The 22,984-nt window shown below is 41.9% G+C and overlaps 1 protein-coding gene across 5 annotated transcripts in view; it reads left to right on the top strand.

Moving 5' to 3' along the window:
* The window catches only part of FRRS1 (ferric chelate reductase 1), a 268,799-nt gene that overhangs the window by 76,958 nt on the left and 168,857 nt on the right, over positions 1-22,984 (top strand). For all 5 annotated transcript variants that reach the window (XM_069232144.1, XM_069232146.1, XM_069232147.1 and 2 more), the window contains exon 4: positions 18,171-18,265. In XM_069232144.1, the coding sequence (XP_069088245.1) occupies positions 18,171-18,265 (95 nt within the window). The remainder of the gene's footprint in view (positions 1-18,170; positions 18,266-22,984) is intronic.

The raw sequence follows: 22,984 nt of genomic DNA, 5'->3' as shown, positions 1-22,984 counted from the left end.
GGTTTCTGCCCCCTTGGGGGCAGGTTGACCTAAACTCAGCCAATCTGCCCCCAAGGGGGGCAGAAATGGCCTAAATACAATTTGTCACCCAGGGGAGCGACTTTTGCCTGATGGGTCGCTCCCCATCTCTAAAAAAAAAAAAAACAAAGAAAAAAAAGAAAAATTCCCCTGGCGCCTAGAGGTTTCTGCCCCCCCCCCCCGGGGGCAGTTCGGCCTAATAATAGGCCGATCTGTCCCCCGGGGGGGCAGAAATGGCCTAAAATAAATTTGCCCCCCCAACCCCCACCGCCCCCCCGGGAGCGACCCTTGCCTACGGGGTCGCTCCCCCTGCGTGACATTGGCGCCAAAAAACAAATCCCCGGTGCCTTGTGGTTTCTGCCCCCTTGGGGGCAGATTGACCTAAAATTGGCCAATCTGCCCCCAGGGGGGCAGAAATGGTCTAAATACAATTTGGCCCCCAGGGGAGCGACCCTTGCCTGATGGGTCGCTCCCCATCTCTAAAAAAAGAAACAACAAAAAAAAAAAAAACACAAAAAAAAAATTGCCCTGGCGCCTAGAGTGTTCTGCCCCCCCCCGGGGGCAGTTCGGCCTAATAATAGGCCGATCTGTCCCCCGGGGGGGCAGAAATGGCCTAAAATAAATTTGCCCCCCCACCCCCCCCCTGGGAGCCACCCTTGCCTACGGGGTCGCTCCCCCTGCGTGACATTGGCGCCAAAAAACAAATCCCCGGTGCCTAGTGGTTTCTGCCCGCTTGGGGGCAGATTGACCTAAAATCGGCCAATCTGCCCCCAGGGGGGCAGAAATGGTCTAAATACAATTTGCCCCCCAGGGGAGCGACCCTTGCCTGATGGGTCGCTCCCCATCTCTAAAAAAAAAAAAAAAAGAACAAAAAATAAAAATTGCCCTGGCGCCTAGAGCTTTCTTCCTATTATTAGGCCGATCTGCCCCCAGGGGGGGCAGAAAAGGCCTTCCCAAAAAATTGCCCCCCCTGGGAGCGACCCTTGCCAAAGGGGTCGCTTTGTTGCGTGACATTCGCGCGCAAAAACAAACTCCCTGGTGTCTAATGGTTTCTGCCCCCCTTGGGGGCAGATTGGCCTTATCAAAATAGGCCAATCTGCCCCAGAAATGGCCTAAATATATATTGCCCCGTAGGGGAGCGACCCTTGCCTAAGGGATCGCTCCCCACCTAAAAAAAAAGAATTCATCACAAAAAAAAAAATGGTCCCTGGTGCCTAGAGGGGGGGGGGGGGGGGGCAGAAAAGGCCTTCCTAAAAAAATGCCCCCCTGGGAGCGACCCTTGCCCAAGGGGTCGCTCCCTTTTGCCAATTTCAAGAAAAAAAAAAATCCCTGGTGTCTAGTGGGGTTTCAAAAGCCGGATTGCAAGCAATCCAGCTTTTGAAACCTGTGAGAGACTTCAAAGGGAAGGAAATACATTTCCTTCCCTTTGAAGCCTCTCGGGGCCTCCCCCATGGGATTGAAAAAGAAATGCAAAAGCATTTCTTTTTCAATCGCGCTGGAAGCTCTGCTTCCAGCGCGATGGGGGAGACCCTGTGACTAATCAGCGCGCGCTCGCGCGCTGACGTCACAGGGGGGGTTGGGGGGGGTCGGGGGTGGGAGGGGAAGGGCTTCCCCTTCCATCCCTGACTTGGGGGGGTGGGGGGGAACCCCACAGAGGGAGCGAGAGCGCTCCCTCTGGGCTGTGTGCCGAGGACGTAGTGGTTACGTCCTCGGCACAGCAGCACTGTGCCGCAGGACGTAACCACTACGTCCGCGGCACAGAAGGGGTTAAAGAAAATCCAAATCTCTTGTGTTGCCTTCTATCCATATGTTACTTGGGTGTTTCATTATTTCCTTCGCTGAAAATGTAAATATATATCTATATAATTCTTATACACTTTGCCTTAGTTTCAAATTTTTAAAGGAACGCTGGTCCTTTTGTTTTGCTTCACTAATGACTGAGCTGAAGCATTCATGCACTGACAAAAATCTGTGGAATGCGCTTCTTAGTCTAAAGAAGACATTTATTAATTCACTTCGCAAGGCTCATAAAGGAGATTACCATGCTAAAAGCACGTTTAAAAATGGTCACAGCAATGAAATGAAAACGTGTAGAAATGATTCTCCACTGCAACATAAACAGCAAATATATGTATCTATACTAGAATGCAAAGCAAATATTGATTACATTTCCCTCCTATCCGCTTCAAATCGCCAGATCCCAGAATCGAGCGTGGAGGGAGCGCAATCAATTATCCTCAGAGGAAGGATGACACACCTTGGTGTCCTGTGCATGAGATCTGAATCACTCCCTGGTCCATCTGGTCTCGGCCTCTTATACTTTGAACAAACAATTCTAGAAACTCCCTCCTCATAAGTTTATTATTCAAAAAATGCTGATTACTTTAGGCCAGCTGAAAACAACGCATTGGGACTTTGCCAAAATCACAAGGTGCCCCATCAAAACAAAATCGTTCCTTGTCGTCCTAGTACATTCTTATCAGCCTAAACCTTTGGGGAAAGAACACGAAAACAAGCAGAATAAAAGCATGACAACGTGGAAAACTACTTGAAGCTTTTAACGTGGGGGTGGCTAAGGCTACAATAATGTCAATAGGCAAAATTAAGCTGGTGATCACTGATGTGATGGTGTGTTGCTAGGCTAAGTGCAATGTGGAGTCAGTGGTCAAAACACAAATATCATTACATCCTTACAAAGAGCATACTGAATTTAAAATACACACAATTGTTATCAACACAAATATCACAATCACGGTAGCATATTGAGAAACTATATTTAATGCATAGTCAAAAAAATATAGTGCATCATGTCAAGGAATGATGGGTGACCTTTCCGTGAGAACCTCAGGCAATTACTAGCAAGTGACTGAAGTGCACCAATCTTGAGCTACCCACATTAGAAAAAAATAATCAGTTTTCGGTGGAAAATATGTGATACGTCCATGTTGTGTTTTGGGGCGTTTTCTTTTTTCTTTTTTTTTAGTCAAAGTTTGAGGTTTGCAGGGGATTCTGGGTAGGAAAACATGATGTGAGCCATGCAAGTCACCCCACCCTGGATACTTCTATATGTCTATGTACAGGTTTGCTAGGTTTCCTTAGGTGCCGGCTGAGCTAGGGTCCAAAATCTCGAGCTACCCACATTGGGGGGAAATAAAGGACCAGTTTTCGGTGAAAAAAAATGTGATGTCCTTGTTGCATTTTGGGACATTTCCTGTCGCAGGCAGTAGGCCTACCCAGACAAGTGAGGCACCATTTTTATCAAGAGACTCGTGGGAGCATAGAATAGTAGAACATTTGTTATAACATATTGGAGTTTGCTGCATTTGTGCCTTTCAAATGTAAGCCATTGTATAAGAAAGATGACATTTTGAAACATACTCTCCAAAATATATGCTAGTATGGGTACCGACCAGTTCAGAGATATAAAAATGACCACTGCTCAGAAATATATGTTTCCTTGATGCCTAGTTTTCACTCTGCCTATTTCTCTATAAATATTGGTCTATACTTGATACTCAAGTTGCACCTCAGTTATTGGCTCTGGGTACCTTGGTTACTTGGAGAACCTACAAACCCTATATATCTTTGCAACCAGAAGGGACTAGCGGACGATATGTGATATTGCTTTTGTCAATTGGCCATTGTGAGAAAAAGTTACAGATGAAAATTGGAATAAATGCATGTTTTTTTTCCTACTCACTTTATATATTTCTTTATTTCAACAGTTATTTTCCTAGGCAAAACCCTGAGGAATTTATACATATGACCCCTTGCTAAATTCAGTATTTTGTCTACTTTTCAGAAATCTATAGCTTTTCTAGGTCACTCATGGGTTTCACACTGGTTTCCGCCACAAACTGGAAGTAGTTTGAGAGCCCAAAAAATAGGGAAAATAGACTACCTCTTAGAATAATGCCACAACTGTGGTACAAAATTAGGTTTTTGTATTTGACTCTTCATGTTCTTGGAAGCAGGGAAGATGGTGGCTTTAGTACAGCCCACCGTTCGTGGATGCCATATTTAGGTGTCTCTTTTTATTTTATCTATCGCAATAGGTAAATTTTATATCAACTATTTATTTACAAGCATTTTACTATTGAAATATTAAGGAAAGATAACATGTTATAAAAGGGCATAAATAAGTTAACTTCAAATACTGCATCTCTTAAAAGTGTGTTTTATACAATACAACTAAATATTAATATATTATATACCTTGCACATATAATCCCGTGCTATGTGATAATGTATCTATATATTTATTACTTTAGTCCTACTGTACAGGAGGAAAGAAATACTCTCTCAAAACCTTTACTCTTTTTCACTTTCATCCTATACCGCTATCTATCTGTCCTTTATCTCCACTCTCTGACTCATCCCAATACAATCTACTACCATTATCTCCAAAATGCCCCTTTCTAGACCCTTCCCTCCTCTACCCCTCCTGGCTCACCCCAAACCTCATTTTACTACTATGATCTCCCAAATAACCCTATTAAATTATCCCTCATTTATCTCTCCTTTAACTCATCCCAAACCTCATTGTAGTACTATGATCTCCCCAATCCCTGTCTACAGACGATTCCCTTCTCCATCTCTCCTTTACTCACCCCAAACCTCATCTTGCTTCTATTATCTCCCAGTTAACACTTTTGGATTCTTTCCTCCTCCTATACCTCCATAATTCTGTTCAGTCCATCTATAACAGCCTCATTTCCTCTGCTCAAATTAAATCATACCTCCCTATCCTAAAACTAATACTGTATACCCCTATACTATTCCACCACTAATCCTTTTGGGTTTCGGAGTAGTGTGCTACTCGCCGAAAATCGCTTTGACGCCTTCTCAGGGTAGTAAGTGCCATATAAATACAATTTCCAATATATGTCACATACATAAAATCACAAGAATGCCCTATCTGAATATATATATCTCTCTCTCTTTATATATATATCTCTCTATATAGGGTCTGGATGTGCAGTTGACGATGTTTTGATCCTATAACATTACAGGGATCATCATCAGGACATTTCTATGAAGTGCCTGAGACACAACTGCCAATAATCATTAAAGCCGCACAAGGCATACTGCAATCCGCTGCCTCTATACAATCAGTGCCGGGAGATCTTAATGCGTACTGAATGAAAGGAATCCAAAAAAGCGTGTCCACAGAGCCAAGCCCGTAGCCTGAATTAAAAGAACCTGACAGTGCCTTAGCACTTATTCACAGCGAGGCACAGCAGAGAATCCTGCTTCTTAGCTATCCAAGCACACGCACAATAAGCGTGTGTGAGGCGTGTCAAGTTAGGCCTGTAATGGCAGGGTCTGCTTATGGCAGAGCCCAACCATGAGGGTGCAATCACGTATTCATTCAGATATAATCTTACAATGTCATGAAGCACGTGTGGGCTGTCATACGGATGATCTTGGAACATTTGCATATGGCTAAATTCCAATCATGAGTAGCCCTACTCTTCTAATTGTAAACCTTCATTTGCCAAAAGCTCAATACTGGTAACATAAAAAAGTGCAGACATCATAGCCGTTTTGTATTGACATGAAGGTTCTTTGACTGTTGCTTTCTCGCGTATACTTACTGGAAGCACGTTACCACTTTTTATAAATGGATCTATGATCTGCAGTTTTTAAGCAGTTCCTACCAGTAAGATGTTAATCCCAGGATGCTATTCTACAGCCTCGTCCAGGTTATAAATCAAGCAAAATAGCTGGGTGCTGCATGATATAAAATACAAGTAAAGTTAAAAAAATGTTTCTAAGAAAAATGCAGTTACCCAATTGATCAACAAAGCTAGACTCGATCCCAGTGATTTCAGGAACTTCCATCACTGTGCCTTCCATCATCATGATCAGAAATCTAGACCTGTTTTTTGCTGGCTACTTGGATCCCATGAAACATTTGGATGATGAACAGAGTTTGCTTCCCAGCCGGCACAATACATGTTATGTTAAAGTGGATGTTCATAATGAACATGGAACAGGTTTATACCTGGACCTCTCCAACGCCTTTGATATTTTTGACAGCTTTTCTGGTTGACTACAATGCTGGGATGATCCCAGAGGGCACTATGTTTCGCTGGTGTGGTTCCTGTAGGTTACCTACTTAAATTTCCCCCATCATCTTTTTTTTAAGTTACCAGAAATGTCAGTAAGATTTATTGACCCTAGGGGATTGGTCCTCTCCCAAATTTTAATCTACTTGTCCATCGTCTCTTAAAGTTGATTCACTCATTTTGTTTTCTAGACAGTCTCATAATCTGATAACACAGCGTCTGCTTAGGTATGAGTAGAAATCAAAATGATCCATCAGCATAAGGACTGATTGGCAGCCTTTCAGAGTTGTATGACTTCCATCTTTTTGAAGTTAAATGCCAACAAAATGGAACTCATGCTGGTGCCAGCTGTTGGCTGATAAGTTTGACCACCTCAACTGGACATGTGGCCTACCCCCATCATAGTCCCAAAAATATCTGGGCATCAACTCTGATCAGTAGCTTTCAATCTCTGCCAAAGATCAATAGGTCCACAGGCCACTTGCAGCTGAGATTACGGAAAACATCTCTGCCTTTCATTCTCCCTGCGCCACAGGTTATCTGGGCATGTGTACTTTCTCCTCTGGATTACAGGAATGTCATTTATCTGAGACTCGGAGGCCTTAGTTGCATGCTACTAAACAAACAGAACTTGACTGTCTAGTTTGATTGACTGGTGGTCTTAAGAAAAGGAGATCTTGTCCCATAGCATGCTGTTCCCTTATTTGTCTCCGCTCCTGGCACATCATGGCTTCTATCAAATGGGGCCCATCCTTTTTGCATCCATTGCTGATCCCTATTTTTCTGCCAAAGTCTTGAGGTTCGGCACCTTTTTCCATTCAAGGTTCCCAACTATGGAATTCTCATTGACCGCAACTTAGTTGCGTATACAGCTATGCTTTATTAAGGATCTGTGCCATCTGTTAGGCCATTTGTGTTTTGCTTTTTAAATTTGTCATAAGCGTGCTGCTGTTTGCCCTTCTTACGTTGGAGTTTTGCACCTTCTTACTGTCTAAAGTTTCCTGATGTTATGCAACTGCACTTTACAAGCAATAACTAATGATAAGAAAAACAATCTGGGCAACCTTTGCTCTGGGGTGTTAAACTGAAATTCATCATTGGTGGTTTTGGTTAGACCTGGGTTCCACTCCTGGCTTAACCACGTTATGTAGTATTGGGCAAATCATGGTATCTTTCTCAATCTCTGTTCCTTTATCTAATAAAATGAAGTGCATGTAATATATTTACCAAATAATGGTCAGTAGTTCCAGAGCTCTTTCATGCTAGAATCGCAGCTGCTTCGTAGGCTCCATTGAGATGAACCAATAAGGAATGTCTATGCGCCCAGTTCCTCAGCTTGTATTTATATGAAATGACTTTGTGCAATGTCGTGGCATAATATAAAACAGAGGTGGAATGCAGAAAACTAATGATTGTCCTGGAATGCGTACCACTAGTTTCCCGTTTTTAGGCACAGATTAACTGGGATCATGTGAGCGTGGGCAAAAATTGATGGCCTGCGATGCAGCCCCAGCTATCGCCAATACTAGAGAAGAATTTAGTCATTCAGTCCAATATCATGATGTGTGTTACAGTAGTTGCCCTAAGTGCAATGGGTTTTTCTAGACACATGCCCTGTGCTCAGTATGCCTCATAACACAAGGTATACCTAACTGACGAGACCAAAGTAGGCAGAGACCGGTCTGGGGTTTCTTTTGTTCCCAACCCTAAGTTGTGATCCTGGCCTGTCAGTTTGGGCCGGACTGTTCCTGTTGAAGCATGATCTCGACTAATTTGCACATGGCATGTCTTTTTCTAGAGTGGCATAATATATGAGCCTGAGATAGCACTGTGTGCAGCCCAATGAAAAGCATATTGAGAAAGCAAGCGGAATGTATCCAATCAACATTATTCGACATATGTTTCTTTTGACCATCAAAATATTAAAAATGATTTAAACTTCGAAACTGCTAAACAATAGGTTGCAACTTTTATTTTCAGCAGTTCTGCCAGATGTCATTACAATACAAGGAATTCATCCTTCAAAATTGGACACATTTTGACTTCAATCCCTGCAATAAGCATCCAACACGATTATTTTAGATCAATCAGCTACTGGTATTCAGAGATCCTTGACTGCCTGGACGAGGTATAATGCCATTAACAAATTAAGAAGTAACACAAATAAGTTGGCAATCCTTGTTTTATTAGTAAAAAGTGAAAGGTTAATAAAAGGCACATGAGGGAAACCACGATAAGAAAAGTAACAACTGCTGTATTGGAGTGTGGATGATGATCAAGGCTCACCAAACGAATAATTGGTCTATTTAAAACCTAAATCTGCCTCTATGACTTTTACTGTTTGTTGTCTCTGTAAAATGTTTGCGTCCTCCTCGATTAATCCTCTTCTTCAGCCATACAATCACATTATTTCATTCTGTTGACTACGGCTTGCTGGCTTTCCTGGGAAGTTGAACCTTTGGCTAGGTAGAATACATTGCAATCTATTTAGGCACATTTTTCACTTAGCTAGTTCTACTAGCCAACCGCATATCCGAACAGAATTGAATTTGCTGCAACCATCTCTGAAAGCATGTTTCCTTTTTTTTGTTTTTTTTTTGCCAGCTGGTGCACGATCTGGCACACGAGTAAAACCTCTTGTAAATCAATCGTTTAGCACGTTTTTATCACTGAGACACTTTAGCGGCGTCTCCTAAACAAATTATTTTAATAACACACTGAGCCTTTGACATCCAAAAGCTCTTTGGAACTCGTCAATAAGTGTGGGGGATTTTAAACTTGTAGTAAAAAATCAAGTCAAAACCCTGCCCTTTATATGGGACATAGAAGACTGGGCATAAAGAAACACGCAGGTTACACAGCAGGGAGCCACTTCGAAAACTCTCTTCCAAATCATGTTTTAGCAACCCTGTCCATGGCAACAAGACATCGTTTTATTCCTATTCAATGTATTCCAATAATAGAATTGTGGCTCGCCTGGCCAGCCAAGAAACATTGTTGTAATTCCTAATACCTATGCGGTTATAAACAAGCAACATTGATCTATATTTTGTGCCTGTCCAGTGCCTCTTCCAGAGCTGCAAAACAGGCTCAGCAAACGATTGGCCATGCTAGTAGGTCTCGCATATGAATGAAAATGCCTTTTGTGTTATTGATGGGTTAGGGGATTCAATAAGTCATCATTTATGGAATCTGTCACTTTTCTTTCCACTCATACCTCCATTTTTCCATCCACTGACTCACTCTTTGATTCTCCTTCTGATTCAACCACAATAAAGCACACACAATACTCAACATATGCAAGATAAATTCTAGTATACAAGTAGAAAAAAGAAAACCTAACGAAACTAAAAATAGCATAGGTGTCCATCTTGCAGTGGTATTGTGCATATGTAGAGCTGTTTGAAAGTTCAAGAAAGGACGCAACATTTAGAATCGTGTTGGCCATTTTGGAAAAACAATGATACATGATTGACGAAAGAATTCCATAATGGTCACCTGGTTTAGAGGAAGTGGCTACACGGTGCACTGCTGCTGAAATAAGTGGCAAGCAACTGGCCTGTTAGCATTGCCTGGGAATCCGTAGTATCATCTTAAGCAAAATTAAAATACAATGAGAAGAAATTAAAAGAACTATAAAAAACGAAAATTAAAAACTGATCAACTGGCCGTGTCACTAAAGCTCACTCATTTTCAGATGGATATGCAAATCTGATTTAAAAAAATAAAATGGCAACATTTTCAGGGCAAAGGAACGAGTAACTGACGTGGACTGAATCATTACCACACGCAGTATGCTGTACTGGAACAAAGTGGAGTGTAAATGACACCCAGAGAGGCCAATGGCAGAAGAGGGCTCACCCAAAGACCTTCTGTGTTTCTATATGAAAATCTATTTATGTACATGGATGAGTGATTTAATATTATTTTTACTACAAAATCTCGGCAGACAGCTAAACCTGTCGGACATTCTGAAGAGATTCTATGAAGAATTATGACAGTTCAAAGGTTTTTTCTTCGTAAGGTTTGTCTAACTGGGCAACCAATACCAAAATCCTTTCCTACAGAGGTAATCTCAGATTTCATGTAACAAAATACATGACTGCAGACCCATGCTCTAACATATGACACACAGTAAGTAAATCAGGACTACTGACTTTGTCATCACTTTTCATAAGAAACGGGTCAGATCTACAGCATCTGAAATACCTTTTCCTAGTGAACCAATCCGACCTTTAACTGGCATTTTTGGCTTGTCACCATACCAACTCAAGCCTGCTGTATTGAGCTTACGTTTTCCTACAATTCTGCCATCCGGCATACGGCATGAAGGTACAAAATTACAGTTGAAAATGTAAAATATTAACCCTCTCTTTAGGGACTAACATGGATACCTGCACTGCAAATTGTCTACGCCCATTATTTGTCAGAGGGGATACCCAACACCAAAACCCTTGCCTACTATGGTAATCTGTGAGATTCTATGGAATAAAGTGTTACCTGCAGTCTTTCCTACCGAGTATAACATTCTGCCCCAGATGTCTATTGAATTGGTTATGCTTTTCACACTCAAAATGCCAGGCCTGCTGCCTTTTTTGTAATGTTTCATAATAAACAATCACTCCTAAAAATACTTTGTTATTGATGAATATTATTATTATTATTATTTTTTTGTCCCCATTAACAACTCCATCCCACCGGGTTAGGTATAGGTTTTCCAAAAGAACAACCATCAAGTATACAGTAATAAAATTACACATATCTACAAAGTTACAGTTGCCAAAACAAAAAAAACTTCCTAATGGAGCCTGATAAGAATGACCATAGTGCAAATCTTCTACCCCCATAGTTTGTTTGGGTGGATCATCAAAATCCTTGCTTACTAGGGTAATCTATGAGGTTCTGTGTAACAAAATACCTCCCTACAAGCTTTAACACAGTGTAATAACAATCCATCCTTCAAGGCAATCGCCTTAAACACTTGCTTTTCACAGTATGCAGTTCAGGCGTACTGGCTTTGTCCTAATGCTCCATAATCAACCAGTTAGGCCTATGGAATCCGGCATAACTTTTCCAAACAAACTGTTAAAATGATTGGCCTTTGGCATTAGCTTGACATCATTACCAACTCATGCTTATTTAAGTGCACTTACGCTTGCAACCATCATGCATACAGTTATTTTTTTAATTGCAAAACAGTATACAACCTCTCTTAACCGTGTCTAACAAGAGTCATTCCTGTGAAAAGCTCACATGTTTGCCAGAGTGGGTGGCCAACACCAAATAAAAAATGAGCATTTGCAATGCAGTAGGTCTCACATTTGCTTGAGTTAGAGCTATTGGCATTGTAAATTCATAACTGGACTTTTCATGCCACATAAATTGGCCAACCCCTGCCTCATAATCTGGTCTTTTCCTGACACATAATTGCAGTGGCCCTGTATATAGCTAAAGCAATTCCATTTAACTTCTTCCTCTATCTGTAGCCAAAAATGAAAATATTGCCATTTATCACCCTAATTTAAACCTGCCATGCTAATTCCAATGGAATACCACTTTCACCACCTCACCATCTGAATTGCTGGCTGGCTAACAGAATTCCCAAGAAAATTTATTTTTCCTGTTCTTTCCAAACAGTGGCACACCCTCTTCCGACACAAACTATGGAAGAGAGCTCTAGATTATTGAGCTCTAGATTATTTATTTGTTTAGTTTTTGGAAACAAAAGTCTCCCTGGGTGTTTGTTTCTGAAAATAAAAAAAAATGTAAATGCACTTTCATTGCTCATTAACACTATTGCACCAGACACACTAGCTTCACTCATGCGGATTGGCAAAGAAAGTGCTTCCAGGAGACACATGGAGCACACAGCTCCTGCCAGATTTTCGCTGTCTGAGAGAGGAGGTCGGGTCTTGTGGGCGGTGCATGGCCATTAGAGTAGGTGGGGGTTAGTGCGTCCTTCCCTTGGCATAGCAGTAGACACACGTCCGTCACTATGCCCGTCACTTAAGAAAAACCTGCCTCCCTGTGTTTGAGGAGGTCAGAAAATGGGAAAGTGAGCTTAACTCCACGGATCCTCTAGAAATGTATTTGGAACCTACTACATCTAGAGGTTTCCATCTCATCCTCTGTCCACCATGTGATATTGGCATTTCACTTGGTGTCCTTGTGAAAACTGCTGCTATAATGTGGCACATGGCGGCACTGTGTTGGCAGGCCTGTTGCAAATGAGTTTCAGCAGGCACAGGGATAGTGTTTTTATTAAAATGTAAAGTGGAATCTCGAGCTAACTAAAGAAAGGTGATTAATGAGTATAATGACTAGAAATTTTTTTCAAGTCGAATTGATCTCTAATACAGTTTCTGGTGCTGCCACGGTACAGTGCTTCAGTTTGTCACTTGGTGTCGCCATTGGACAAAGAACACAGATGCTGAGGCCTGCCAAAACGACAATCTTTTTCTTGCAAATGCATTGGGGTTCAGTGGTTTACAAGGGCAATTTTAATGCAAATCCATCTGTGAATACATGTAATGTAATTGATTCCAGTGCCCCATAACTTGACATTTGTAGCATTTTTAAGCTGTAAAATGGATTTCGACTATTGATTTCAATATTAAACAGTCGTTGGAAGTAAAATAATGACTTGTCTACTAAAAAAAATCTCTAGGACAAAAAACATTTTTAAAATGAATTGCATGTGGATTGTTCAGTAGCATGGGATAACTGTCCTTCAGCTGCCATTGAAGAATTTCAGACGCAATATTTTGAGCATATCGGTTGAACTGAAAACCAATCAACTTAAATGACTCTTAAAAGGTGTCCAATCAGGGCAGCTAGGCAGAAAAGAATGCGGACATGACATCTCTTGATCCTGTCTTACCAGCAATAGTATTTGTATGTTACTTTTTTCACATGATTTGAAAAAAGGAAAACATTTTGAATAATTATTTATGCTACTGGTTGCAATAAAGTAAGTTACTGTTCTGTGTGTGGAAACAAGACGCATCTGAGAGCACTTAATCCTTGTGGAGTTCTGCAGGGACCTGGCTGTTTTGAATGTGCACTCCTTGTCCTTATCATGGGGGACAGAGGGACTTACATATTGATGCTTAATTTGGCTTACTGCACTGAACTCTTAGGCTTGGCTGTAGATCATGTAATAAATTCAGCCACTATTTCACATGAAACACAATACTTGATTAGCTTCACATTATCAATATTTACAAATGAACAGTTTCTGGGTAAAATGATTCAATTAGTACATAAATTACCTAAATTGATCTGTAAATAAATTGTGAAATGTCAATCAATGCTTTGACATAGATGCGAAGCTATACTGACTAATTAAAAAATGCTGAGGGTGAGAAGGACTGCTGAAAAGCAATATAAACATGCTTGCAGTGCGGGAATTCTCTAACAGCTCAAAGCCAAAAGCAGATTGGTGGGAGCTACAGTAAAATAATTGATAGTCTCAACTTATTTAAACGGGACCTATTTCTGGAAAGTGGATGTGCTCAATACCCAAATACCAGACCTTAGGAAAAGAGAAGTAGACGTGTGACCAGTATGACAAAGACAGCTGATGCAGAATGCATTTTAAGTAAAGACAACTGATGCAGAATGGTACAAGAAGAAGAAGGTGTGGCACAACGACTAGAGCTGCGACTTTGGAACGGAGGACCCGGTTCGAGTCACGGCATCCTCTCAACATCACTTAATCTCCCTGTGCCTCCAAAAAATGAATGCATATAAAGCCTCCAATACCTTTGCAAAGTTAAGACAAGTAATTAAAGAAACAAATTAAGTAAACAAGCGATCCTCCTTACTTGCTTTCAGCACCAGGATCGCAGGCACACCTAGTAAAGAAAATCCAAGCAGTGGAATGTCAGGAGCCAAGCAGCTGAGAGAGGGCACAGAGAGCCCACAAAGATCAAATGTGACCAAGATAACAGCCTGATTTATAGCCTTGTTTACAACTAAGCAAAACTCTGATCAAGAATACTCTGAAAAGAAAAGGGAAGCTTCCTTGGACACGAACAGGAAACAAAGCTTAAAAAAAAGTCCCCTAAAGCCCAGATAAACCAGTCAAGGCTTAATTATACAGTAGTTCGTCACTACTCCGACACAGAAGGAGGGACAAAGAGGCATGACTAACCACTAACAAGCAAGGATTTTTTAAATGGCACTCAAACAAATAAAATAGCTGGAAGCGCACAGAAGTATACTTAAATGTATACAAGAAGTTGTACTTTTACTCTCGACCTAAAAACTGCTACAGTAATCTGTGATATTTAGATGTTGCAAAATACCTGCCTGTAACACAATGTGAGAACAACCCACTGTTAAATACCCCCTTGCTTTAAGAAATGCATTTGACAGTAACTAAGCTAGGCTACTACTTTTGTCATAACCTTTCATATTAAGCAGATCAGACCTAAAATACCAGGCATAACGTTTCTCAGTGCACCAATCAGGTCTGTAACTTGACACCATTCCCAATCGAGGCTTACTGTTTGGACCGTAATATTTCCCATAAGGCAACCATCAGGCACAGTCATACAATTACAAAGGTATACAGAATTACAGTTGGGAAAGCAAAATACTGTTTTCCATAATAGAGCCTAGCAAGGATTTTCACAGAGCAAATCTTCTGTATCCACATTTCGTCACAGAGGATAACACATCCCTGCCTACTATATAAACCTGAGATTCCTTCTAACAAAATCCTTATGTGCAGGCTTTCATACATAATACCAACAATCCATCTTCGAAAGAGCTCATGTTAAGATATGTTCTTATAATAAATTAATCAGGCCTGTTGCCTTTATCACAAGCTTTCATAATAAACAGATCAGCCATTCAGCCATGATCATCTGCTTGCCCCCATATCCAACTCCGTTCTGCTGTATTCGGCGTAGGCTTTGCACAGAATCCAAAAAGGTCAATACAAGGACTCTTCAGTTGAAGTAGACATTTTCCTATCAAATCCTTTACTGCTGGGATCCCACATGTGAATAGAGACTGAGAGAGCGTAGCTTATATAATCAATATTAACATGAAATGTTTATGAACTAATGTGTAATAATGCTGCCTAGAAAATGTATCCATGTATTTTGCTAAAACGTGCGCTTGAAATGTGCCCACGAGGAGTGGCCGCAAATATACACGGGGACCAATGAAATTAACTAATAATTATGAAATGTTTTATTAAGAATGTGATTTTGCATTAATATTGTAAACCTATATGCTAAAGTTTTGCTAATAAATCATTAGGCCTTAGTTAGCATGAGTCGAGGCCTAGCTGCCTGACTCTCATATTAAAGGTGTTTTTTTAATGCGCAGTGTGCTGACTTGCTGAAGGACATGAACTCTTGTTTTTCTCCAAACTAGAAGCTGAATGTAACTGTAGTAGATCCGTTCTCATGAAATTCGACTTGCTTGTAGAATTTGTTTTAGCTGAATGCAACACTGTAGACCACTAGCAGGTACAAGGTCGCCTGAACCAGTACAGACAATGGAGCAACTGACTGAAGATGTGCAAAGGACCACGAGAGTATGAAATCATACTGGACATTCCACCCGCTAAAGACGTCCATCATAAGGACCAATAAAATACGTGAGAACTGTTATGGGGTGACAAATTCAATGAGCTAATTTGAAGTTAATTGGAGGGAGATAATGGGGTGCAACCCCCTCATCCAACCAAAATTTAGGGGAATGTACAACGAAAATCTGATATAAACCCTTGACACCAGGAAGTAAAGGAGAACAGGAGAGAATAGGAGACTAGGAGAGAGTTTGGGAGATGCTGATGCGATTTGCTATGACCCAGACACTTTGTCACTCTGCATAGAGACTTTGCTGTTTAGTTCTTAAAACCATTCTTGCCTTATGTTTGCCCGTTTACACTTTACCTCCTTATGAGGGAAGTGCCCCTTTACCCGATTGCTGAATTCCTGATGGCGAATCAATTGATGTCCTGAGGACGAAGACCGAACCTGAGTGCTGACTCAATACGTAGGGTAACTATATGACAATGAAATTGTAATTGTCTGTTTGCTTTTCCTTTTCAGGTACCAACTGCTCCTTTTGACAGAGACCATAGCTAGAGGTTTTCTAAATTGGTGTTACTAAATTGTTTTGCATGAAGCCCAACATGCCAATGCTAACTCGAGGTTAGGAGAGGGATTCACTAAACTGACGCAAATAGACAAATGACTGAATCTATGCTTTGTTGAATAACGTGATGCTGATACTCTGCTAAAAATAACCTATGCTGACGCCGTGTTATATTCTAATGTTCGTGATTCTGCTTTGATGATATCTAATCAGAGTTGCCATATTGTGACTATGCTATTGTGTTTCTTGGTTTTGAGACTAATAAACCTATTAGTAGAATTGTAATCAATAGGGAATAAACTTCACAAAATCATATAAAATTGGTGTGGTTATTCATGACTGAAAGGTCATGGTGGTTTGCGAGTTCTATTAAATGTCTTCGATTAATTTGAATTGTCGTATTACTGTGAATTTTGATGACATTGACATATTGATTGACATTCTGATTAGCTATCTCGTCCTAAGGTGTCTTCAATCAGGGTCAAAAGATTCATTGGCCTAAAACGAGTCCCAAAGTGAGTATATTAGTCATAAAGGGACGCGTTAGCAAGACTAAGCCCTATCTAATTAGCGACATCTGTGTTTTCAAACCAGACCAAATTAATATCCATTAGTTTGGACATGTGCAGCCCATACTGCTCACAAACCCAAAGGTATATTCTGAGGTCTAAAGGTAATGATGAAAAGGGAAGGATAGGGTGTTGAGAGTGGAAAACATTACACTCCTCCGGACTGCACTCTTCCCATGTACACTGCTGTAAGAGAAAAACAAACACTGTAACTTATCTACTTCTCAAATGCACAGTGCCAAGTGTGTGCCCCTGAAGGGAGCTCAAGTTCCATCACTTTCATATTTGATACTTTATGCACATTAGTGAGCCTTCTCTAGACAGCAACAAACAAAACAAAGACAGCTGCATTGAGGGGAAGCTCTTTTTCTATTGAGCATACAGCCTGTGCCCAGTGAAAACATGTATTCCTGCCAACAACCAAACCCCTCTCTGTAGTACTCCTGAGAACTTTTTTAGGTTGATCAGATATGGCCTGGTGATAGCTTCATTATCAAGCTAGTCCTGTTACAATGTGAAAGAGACAGTGAATGGAGGTGATCCTCAAACCTGGGCAAATCTAGTGAAATGTATTAGTGTAGTTCTGTCCCATCTCAAAAGAGTAGAGGATGGAAAAATATAGTTAACTATCTTTTGTATGATTACTAGTTTTGATGAGCCATCTGGATCACGTATGAATTGTAATTCTGGGTTTTGCAATTTTTAATTGATGTGGCTGGTATTACTGTTTAAAAAAACCAAGAAACTTTGTACGATTTTAATTACAAAACAATAATTTTGATTTGATACGCTTGAGGGGTTCCCCATTTCTAGAGGAAAGGGAAGGTGCTTGCTAAAGGTACTGGAACATATTACTCCAGGCTGGTCTAGTTATCTAAAATACCTTATGTATATTTTTAATGTTGTGTATGTAAAGGATTTCTACATAAAGTCAGCATCTTATTTTCCAATGTCCAAGTAAAATAAAATGGCAAAGGTATTTGCCTAGAATAAAATAAGTCCTTTAATAAATTCTGTGTTGTTGCTAATTACACTCATATTAACATTTTTGGGTGGTGGTGGTTGTCTTTTACCTCAGCTTTATATATGCAGTTATTTATCATAATCCCACTGTGCGAAAATGTTGGATTGCTCCTTTCTCAGTGGATCACATGGCTGGAATTATCTGCCTTCAGTAAAATGTAATTAAATGTTTTACTTCCCTGGACATTGTGCCACTTCTGTTTCAATAATGTGAGTGTACTATGCCTTTTCCATTTAAAATTACATATAATTTGCTTTCTTTAGACGTTGCCAATCCATCTGTAATGGAATGTTCAGGCTTGAATACTCATGAGGTCTGATTGCAGACTTGCAGTGCTAGTCCTATAGTTATGAAAGTGTCTTTGTTCCAGGACTCGGCTGTCAGTCACACAAGTAAATCGAGGAAGACACAAATTGAGGTCTACTGGAATGCTCCCAGCAATGCACCACAGCACATTCAATTTCTGTGAGTAAGCATATTCTTTGGGGTGGAGGCTGTACAGCTATCTGTTCAACACGAACCGTATATGCAGTGACAAATGTTTAGGTTTATCGGCTACCCATCACCCAGCTTTGTTTACATGTGTTAATTTATGATGGCATTTACAATTTCCCCCTGTACCATTTATTTGTTCACATCTTTTTGCACCATACTCGCAGTCCTGTTTTTTTTCCTTTTTATCGGCATAGCAGTCCACTTAGTAATTCGAAATTCTTCTAAAGAGCAGCTTCCCCTTCATTACTCTTGTTAAAAAATTGGTGTTCTAAAGTAATTTTTGCCATGTTTCTAAGCCCTATTGACACCTTCTTATGATGTGTTTGTGCAAATTGAGTTACTTCATCTTATGGGTATTGAAGTTGCCTCGTTCACAGTGCTATGCCTTGTAATTACTCCACAAAGTACATATTTAGACTATACATAAGTTACGTAGTATCTTTTCATTGGTTGGGTAAAGCCTTACAGACAGTACAGTGATGTTTACTCTTGCCCAGTGCTGATGATTATTGAAGCCATCTTACTGTTTCTATGTTGAGGCACCGGTTGGAGTCTTAAAGACAACTTAACTATGTTGGAAACCTCTCTAGAGTAATGATTGTGAGCATGTAGAACCTGAACTTTTAGAATAGTGGTTGTGAACTTAAAACAGTACTTAAGGTTAATTACAGGCTTAATTACACTTCATCTCCGACAAACATGATGGTTATTTTCAAGTAGGACATTATCAAGGGTGGAGATGATACAATTAAGAATGTGTGTAAAACTCCAGAAATCTCATGTCAACTTTACGGAGTTCTGAGGGTGCTAGTGCAGCCTGTGAGCCTCTAACTCTAAAATTCAGAACAATGATGACAAGCTTGTAGTAGTACTGCAGCTTGAAGTACAATTCTAGGCATTTGTACTGTGGCTCTTGCTAACAGCGATGGTAATCTTTGAGGTAGGACTTCTGCTCTGCATGAACCAGTGAGCTTTGAAGTTGTACTATTGGTGTAGAGCTGGGTGGAGATACTGGTGTCTCAAGCAGTGATATGCACTCTTGTTTGTAAAACCAGTTAGCCCCAACACAAAACAAAATGGAATTTAAAGTTCTGTGCAGAGACTGATGTAGCGTTGGAGGATCTTCAGTGATGGTGAACTCAAAATAAAATTCTCTGACTGGAATTGAACCTCCTCATTAAAGTAAATTGTTTACTATGCATACAATAAAATGATGTGACAATGTTTTGGAACTGATATAGAATGCCCCACAGCAGGTGATGCATGAAGATTGTTGTAATTGGCCACTCTTTGTTCCAGCATGCTTTAGTCTTTCGCCTCTATGGAAATCTAGTCCTACATATTCTAAGAGAAGAAAAGTGTAAGGAGTGAAGAAAATACATTTTATTCTGAAAGACACTTTGATCCACAGATTCCTCACCATTTGAATATTCCCGCAGGTATCAGATTGAATCTGGAAAGTCTTCAGAGGTACTCCAGTGTGACTGATAGGTGGCACCTTGCGGACTCTGCGTGGACTTTGCTCTGCTCCAGAAGTGACACGCGGTGCCTAAGTAGGTGGTGTCCATGCATGTGATATCAGTTCTTTTTCTTCTGTGCCAACAGATGTAGATCCAGAGCTACCCCTCGTCTTTTTGTGACTGTAATTTTACCTCCTCCCAATACATTTGCGACAGTGTGCCAGGAGGAAAAGTTACCACCTGCAAACAAATGTCTGTGACAGACCTGCATGTGGCTTTCCTGGGATTGGACTATGACTCCAGGACTCCAAACCAGTGATTGCACCTTGATGCACCCTAAGGCCATTCTGAATCGAGAAGCAAAGCTTTTCATTACAATGCACCACAAGACTCCATGCCATGACCAGTTTAGTTCCAAGGGTAGGTCCTGGTCCCACTTTGGAGGTAATTCCTATGACAGATCTTTGTCCCAAATAGAAATCTTTGGGGCAGTCGAAGAAACAACACCAAGTCCAAAACTCCAAGTGGGACTTTGCATCTTTCTGTCACTTCCGAACTCCAGGGAAGGCACAACATGCCTCCCAATCTTGGTCTTGAGTTGTTCTCCTTTGGAGCCGATTCTGACATTTGTCCTGAGGCAACTTGAATTTACAGGGCTGTCAGCGATGCAAGGCAAAGAATTCTATCATGCCATGCTCCATCTTTTTGGCACATTACTGGCTCCCTCTGGCACCCCAAGGAGCTGAAATGCCTCCCAAATGGACTTTCTCTGGCATGTCCAACTTTGGCTCCAGTCTGGCCCTCTGGTTTTACTCTGGGTTTTGTACTGACTCCCGTTCCAGCTTGCTCTCTAGTGGCACATTCATTGCAGGAACATGAAATGCTGGTGGCATCGACACCGGATGACAGTGGCCAGCCCATAGTCCAGTCCTGCACCTCCTCACCTCAACAGAGGCTGTGTGCTTTTCTCATGGAGCTGGAGCCTATTGGCCACCCATCTGATTCCTATATTGTGCCCTTGTCCTTCAGAAAAGCGTATGTCCTACATAAATTGTTTGGCACCAATTTGGATAACATTGGCTGTGATACTGTGGACGAGTTTGCCCAGCCTATACCTTGAGTACAATTGGTATGAAGACCTCCAGGATACCAGTGATTTGGATACTTTCCACACCCTGCCACAGAGTAAACTGCCTCCTTTGCAATGGTTGTGTAAACGTCAGCAGAGGTCCTTGATCTTCATCTCCCCATTCAGGAAGGTCAGATCAGTGTCATACCTAGGGTGCTGCAACCTGGTAGATCATGGTTCGAGCCCCTCCTTCCCTCCAATGACAAATGTCGGGGGCCTGGGCTAGATCCCTTACCAAGGACACTATGGGTAGAGCCACAGGCACCATCGTGGCCGTTCTCAGGCATGCCTGGATGCAGCCCACTGGTTTGTTGGGTGATGCACTGGCCAATCTCATGGAAAATTCATTTGATGGTTCCCACCTTTTTGGGAATACATTTGACCATGCTCTGGAGTGCATTGGAGATAGCAGGGCCCGGTGTTCTGCCTTGGCTTCTCTGCTTCCCCACAACTTCCACATCACCTGTTTCGCCCCTCTATAGATTTGGTAGGGGCATTCAGTACCACCAGCAGATGCACCCGGGGCAGCAATCCCACCCTCCGCCAAACCTTTTGTGGCTGTGACTTCAGCTCCCAGAGACCACATGGACAACAGGAGTAGCCTGCAGCCCAGTTTTCCATCCCTCCAGCTGCCACAGCCACCAAGCTTCTTTAATGTGCCATTCATGGCACACAGCCACCCTGTCAGAGGTAGGAAATAAAATTTTCTGCCAGGGCAGCAAACAATACATTGACAAGTGGTTCCTGCAAATTTTCAGGAGGGTTGCTCCTTACCACTCCTCGCAACCCTTCTGCACCTTCCACCATCCTCCGTCCAGTTGACAGCAGACTATCTGTCCCTATCCGAGCGGGAAGTGCAGGCTCTTTTGGCCATAGGAGCCATAGAGGTTGCAGGCACAAGAAATTGGTAGTGGTTGTTAATCTTTCCACTGTAAAAAAGGAGAGAGGTCGTTTTAGACCTGTGCCCTCTCAATAACTTCTTGGGAAAGGACAAATTTAAGATGCTTACCCTGGCTCAGGTCTTATCTTCCCTCGACCCTGGAGACTGGATGATAGTGTTGGTAATCCTGTTTCAGCCGGACACTTATTTCCTCATTCTTGTCCTGCAGGCCAACAGATGTCGCTTGCGGTTCACGCCGGGCCGGGGGCATTTTTAATTCTCTGTGCTCCCTTTGGCCTTACCAGTGCTTCTTGGGTCTTCATCAAAGTAATGGCAGAGGTCGGTGGTCCCAGACTTTCTCTTCTTTGGTAACTGGCTGCTGAAGGCTAGCTACTCTCTGGCTGCTGAAGGTGGGCTTGCCCAGGTACTCATTACCCTGCTCATGTCTATGGCAAACCTGACATTGTTGGGTTTTCACTATCAATGTGTCAAAGTCACACCTTACTCCTCTGCAGGCATTCTCCTTTATTGAAGCCATTCTAGACACAATGCCATTTAGCACCTGTCTCGTAGAGCTGAGAGTTCAGGGCATTGGGGCCATGATTCCAGTATTCAGCCTCTGCTCTGGATTTTGGTAAGGATGGCTCTGAAAATGGGACTGGTGGCCTCCTGCATCCTGCTGATGAAACACTGCAGGTCGCACATGCGAGCTCTGTAGTCCTAGTGGACACAGCATCAGTGGAACCTCTCTGGTCATGGTCACATGTCAGAGGCAACTTCAATAGACCTGCAGTGGTGGCAACAGGACCAAGATCAGTTCGGGAGCAGACCAGTCTTTCTGCTTCATCCGAAGCAAGTCGGGTGACAGACCAGTTTCCCTACCCCACCCAGATTTAGCAGTGGCGACTGATTCATCACTTCAGGGTTGGAGTGGCCTCACTTGAGAGATGGAGATCAGAGGTCTCTGGTCTCCTGTGGAGGCTCAGCTTTGCATCAGTCTGGTAGAGCTCCAAGTCATCCATATGGTGTTGAAAGCTTCCTTTCCTTCTGTGAAAGGGAAGCTGGTGCAGATTCTCATGGACAACACCACCTCCATGTTGTATTGCAACAGGCAGTGCGGGATGGGGTCATGGACCCTATGCCAGGATGTTCTCTGCCTCCGTGCCCCTGCACCTCGGACATGGCTGGAATGGCAGGAGATTTGTCTGTTGTCTTGCCAC

The sequence above is a fragment of the Pleurodeles waltl genome, chromosome 4_2, assembly GCF_031143425.1.
Source record: "Pleurodeles waltl isolate 20211129_DDA chromosome 4_2, aPleWal1.hap1.20221129, whole genome shotgun sequence".
Lineage (NCBI taxonomy): Eukaryota > Metazoa > Chordata > Amphibia > Caudata > Salamandridae > Pleurodeles > Pleurodeles waltl.
The sequence above is the reverse complement of the archived record's forward strand: the minus strand, read 5'-3'. Positions and strand labels throughout refer to the sequence as shown.